The following is a 4,351-nucleotide window of genomic DNA, read 5'->3' as shown; positions in this document are numbered from 1 at the left end:
TATATATATATATATATATATATATATATATGCATATGTATGCATGTAATATATATATATATATATATTGAAAGAAAGAGAGAGGGGGTACCAAAGTTGTTAGAAATATGACCTCCACCACAAATATTTTATTTAGAACAGTCATAGAACCAAACAAGACAAAAGTTAATGCTAATCCCAGCCTCCAATTACTGCTAATGCTAACTTGGAGGTGTTTAGACATAACACAACCTCTCTTCCTACATGGACAATAACTAGACTTCCTGGTCTCTTGACCCAAACATTGACCGATTTTGCTAAGTGATATTTGAGAACTAACAACATTGAAAGTCACACATTACATGCCTAGTAATATTAATTTTAGTCAGTAATGCGTTTTACCTGGGTGACAAAGTTCAATAGTTAGAATTTGTTTACATTAATAAAAACAAAAACAAGAAGAAAAAAAGGCAAAAAAAAACCCATATTTAACCCTTTAGCATTTAAACTAGCCATATCCAGCCAAAATATTCTACCTTTTTAAGTTCAAACTGGCCAGATCCAATCTCTCATTCCTATTCTACAATGTCAGTCTTAAAATAAACAATCACATCATCGAAATCTTGAAGTTACAAGATAATGCATGATTAATTCAAAACAACAGGAATACATAAGCATTACATTTGACAGAGTAATCTGAATGCTAAAGGGTTAAGCAACTAAACTCTCAAGCACAAAGACATACTTACATTTTTTCTAATGACCTCTTTGTAGATATTATATGTAAACATAGACCCAGAACCAAAGAAAGCTCCATCCACTGAAGACATGACTGCAGCAGATATAGCAGCCATACCTGGATAAAAAGAAGAAAATTGTTAATAGTTTACTATTATTGTTATTCTCACTGAGCAACATTATCATTGTAATTATGTCTGTTCTTTCCATTTTGGCATGCTTCGCTTCACACTTCATGCTTGTTTGATGAGGCTGGGGTCATCCCAGGTTAGTGGTCCCAGAGATGTCATCATGCATAGAGCTGACCTGGTCCACCAGTGTTCTCCATTGCTGGCTCCCATGCCAGCTCCTCTGCATCCTATTTAGGCATGAGACAAGGCTTATTGAAGCAATTACTTTATGGTCAATGCCCTTCCTGTTAACAACCCTTACTTGTTTTTTCAAGTCAAGTAAGCTATTTTTATTCCATTTGTCTTCATAGGAAACCAATGAAACCACTAAACTATGAGATACATTGTTTGCAGGAGACTTAAATAGCCTGAATAGATAGAGCAAATAGCATTTACAACTTCAAATTGCATCATTGTGAAGTTACACAGAAACAGCATTCACATTTCCATTCATACATGCACACACATACACACACGCAACCTTTATTACAACTTCCATCTTCTAAATTTCACTCACAAAACATTGTTAGCCTATGGCTATAGTAGATGACATTTGCCCAAGGTGCCACACAGTGGGATCAAACCTGAAACCAGACGCTTGTGAAGCAGCCTTTGTAAACATACAGCCATCTAAAAAATAGAGAATATATTTCTTTTAATAAGTTCTCCCAGGAAGAAAGACCAATACCTATTACCTTTGTAGGCCCACCTGGACTAGTGAGAGATTGATGCAGATGAAGCTCAGCTTATAGGAGAAAATATGGTCAGAGAGGGAACCAAAGAAAGAAGGTATGTTCTAAAAATTTTACATCAGAGTGAACACCACTAAAAACAACCAAAGTGACAAATTGGTGGTGGGGTTAAACCAGATTGTGTGTTAGACTCACCAATACTTTTACTAAAACCACTCTAAAATCTTGACTGTATCAAAAATTATTTGAAACATGGAGGTAGTCGACTTGTTACAATTACTATCACGTAAAGGTTTGATAGTTTCTCAAACGTTCGCCATTATGTAAATTAGCAGATACACTTGTAAAGTGAGCAGCAATTATAACCCAGCTCTGAAATCACATTGGTCCTTCTGGAAAGATATATGTCAATCAGTTAACATATAAATAACACAGGAGGCCACTGAGAACTGTCACAGGTCATGGGATACAGAAATGAGTGGTGGACCAAGATTATTTGAATCCAAGTAAGCTCGACCCAATGTCAGCATTGATGATAATGATGGTGGTCATGATGATAACAACAAAGATGATCACAATAAGGACAACAATGACAACAATGATAATGATGTGCTATGGTCCCTTGGCAGAACAGCAAGGTTAAATGGAAACTGAAAACAATACACTAATGAGACAGAATCACTAGTAATACTAATAGCTGTATTCTTTTGCTGAGAAAAACTTCAAGATTCCTGTTTCAAACATATAAATCATTCCTACTATTACCATCCCTACCTTTTAAGAATCCAAAACCCCATTACCCAGTGTCATTCATTTAAAATTCTTTTACAAAAAACAAAAAAGATGTAGAGGGTAGGATTTGGTTACTACTTCCATCAAATTTAGAGGTCATGTACAGGTTCCTCCATTAGCATCCTTGTAACTGTATCATCATTACCATCATTTTTTATGTCTCCTTTTTCCATGTTGGCAAGGGCTGGAATGAGAGGTCTTAGAGCAGTACTCTACTGTCTGATGCCCTTCCTAGTACCAATAGTTCACTGGATTTCAAGTGAGACATTTTATTCACCTGGTCTTCACATGTCAAAGATCTGCAGTACCAGCCATAATGATAATGAAATGCAGTTATAAGTGAGTATGAATATTCACGTATGAGCATTCAGATTTTGCTGGATGACCTGCACAAATGATTTGCTTATAGAAGTCAAATGTCTGTGCCGCATATTAGCTCACCTTATCAAATCGATGTCGTCTGAACAGGTGCACTATGTGCCATGTGACAAGTTGTCGAAGTGATTGCAGAGTAACAGGAGATGAAGTGTTTCGCTCAAGAACATAACGCACCAAGCAGTCGCAGTATTGAAACCATGATCTCGCGATCATGAGTCCAACACACTCTAATCACTAGGCCTTGTGCCCTCACATGCATGTGTGTATATATATATATATATATATATATATATGTGGGTACACTAAATTATTTGTTTCGTGGAAATAAAAAGGTCATCTTAGCTCAGTTTGAAAGTCAGATTGTTTTTGTTCTGTCTTAATTGCATGGTTGTTTTATTGTTTTATTTAACAGCATTTCATTATCAGTGTATAACATATTACTTGATTCATTACTTATCTTTTTAGATTTCTAGTTTTTATATCTTTGTTCATTGTAAGACACTTTATTGCTTATTTGAGAAGACTTCTACATTATAATCCAGTTTTTAGTGTAGACAAGTAACACACGATAATTACCAAAATGTATTCTAATACAAAAAAGCAAAATGGAGACTAAAAAATGAGGTACCTTTTGACAAGTCACCTGATGAGAAACATCTGCACCTGCGATGTACCACAACTGTTTGTATAACATCTCACCCACAAGGCACCAGTGCAAGGTGGGTTGAAACAATCTTAGTGAATAGTAAAGAATCTCATGAATACCATTTTCTTTCTCACATATATATACACACACACACATACATACCTATACATATCTACCCTACTTACTCCTCCCATAACCACACTTTTATTTATTTTCTTGTTTCCTCCCGATATAAGCCAAAAAACAAGGTCTGGAAGACACAATGTGACAACACACCTTTAATGCAAGTCTTATGAAGTGCTTATCTAATGTCTAAAACTGTAAACATTAAGTAAATTTTCACTTCAAATTTTTGCATACACTGGGGTTGCAAGCAGAGTTGGTACAGAAACAATTGTAACAGAACGTAAAGACAGATGAAATACCGCTAAGCATTTCACCCAGCGTGCTAACGATTCTGCCAGTTCACCGCATTTAGGCTTCCATAGTTTCTATTTAACAAAACTTCATTCACAAAGCACTGGTCTTCCCCAAGACCATAGTACAAGACACTTTCCCAAGAGTCATGCAATGGGATCAAACCACAAAAAATCATTTGGCTGTGATGGGAACTTCATTATCCTCACAGCTATGTTGCAGAGAGAGACAGAGAGAGAGACAGAGTCACCTTCAATAGTCTCAACATAAAGTGATGTGGTGTCATTCATAACTATAACACTATGAGTGGGTAATTATTTATAGATGATTAATTAACTCTTTAACCTATCAAGAAAATATTTTTAGATTTTATTTTTACCCAAACACTCATGCCAAGGTACACACATATGCATACTTGATCATGCATTTACATTCACACATCTGAACACACATTTACATACACACCTGACTGCAGACATAAATATACATACTTTTATATATATATATATATATATATATATATATATATATATATATAT

The 4,351-nt window shown here is 35.2% G+C and overlaps 1 protein-coding gene across 1 annotated transcript in view; it reads right to left on the bottom strand.

Moving 5' to 3' along the window:
- The window catches only part of LOC106874299 (high affinity choline transporter 1), a 43,443-nt gene that overhangs the window by 2,573 nt on the left and 36,519 nt on the right, over positions 1 to 4,351 (bottom strand). Inside the window, exon 4 of the mRNA XM_014921982.2 lies at positions 729 to 835. Within this exon, the coding sequence (XP_014777468.2) occupies positions 729 to 835 (107 nt within the window). The remainder of the gene's footprint in view (positions 1 to 728; positions 836 to 4,351) is intronic.

Source organism: Octopus bimaculoides, chromosome 18 (genome assembly GCF_001194135.2).
Source record: "Octopus bimaculoides isolate UCB-OBI-ISO-001 chromosome 18, ASM119413v2, whole genome shotgun sequence".
NCBI lineage: Eukaryota > Metazoa > Mollusca > Cephalopoda > Octopoda > Octopodidae > Octopus > Octopus bimaculoides.
Note: the sequence above shows the minus strand (reverse complement) of the source record. Positions and strands in the feature narration are given on the sequence as shown.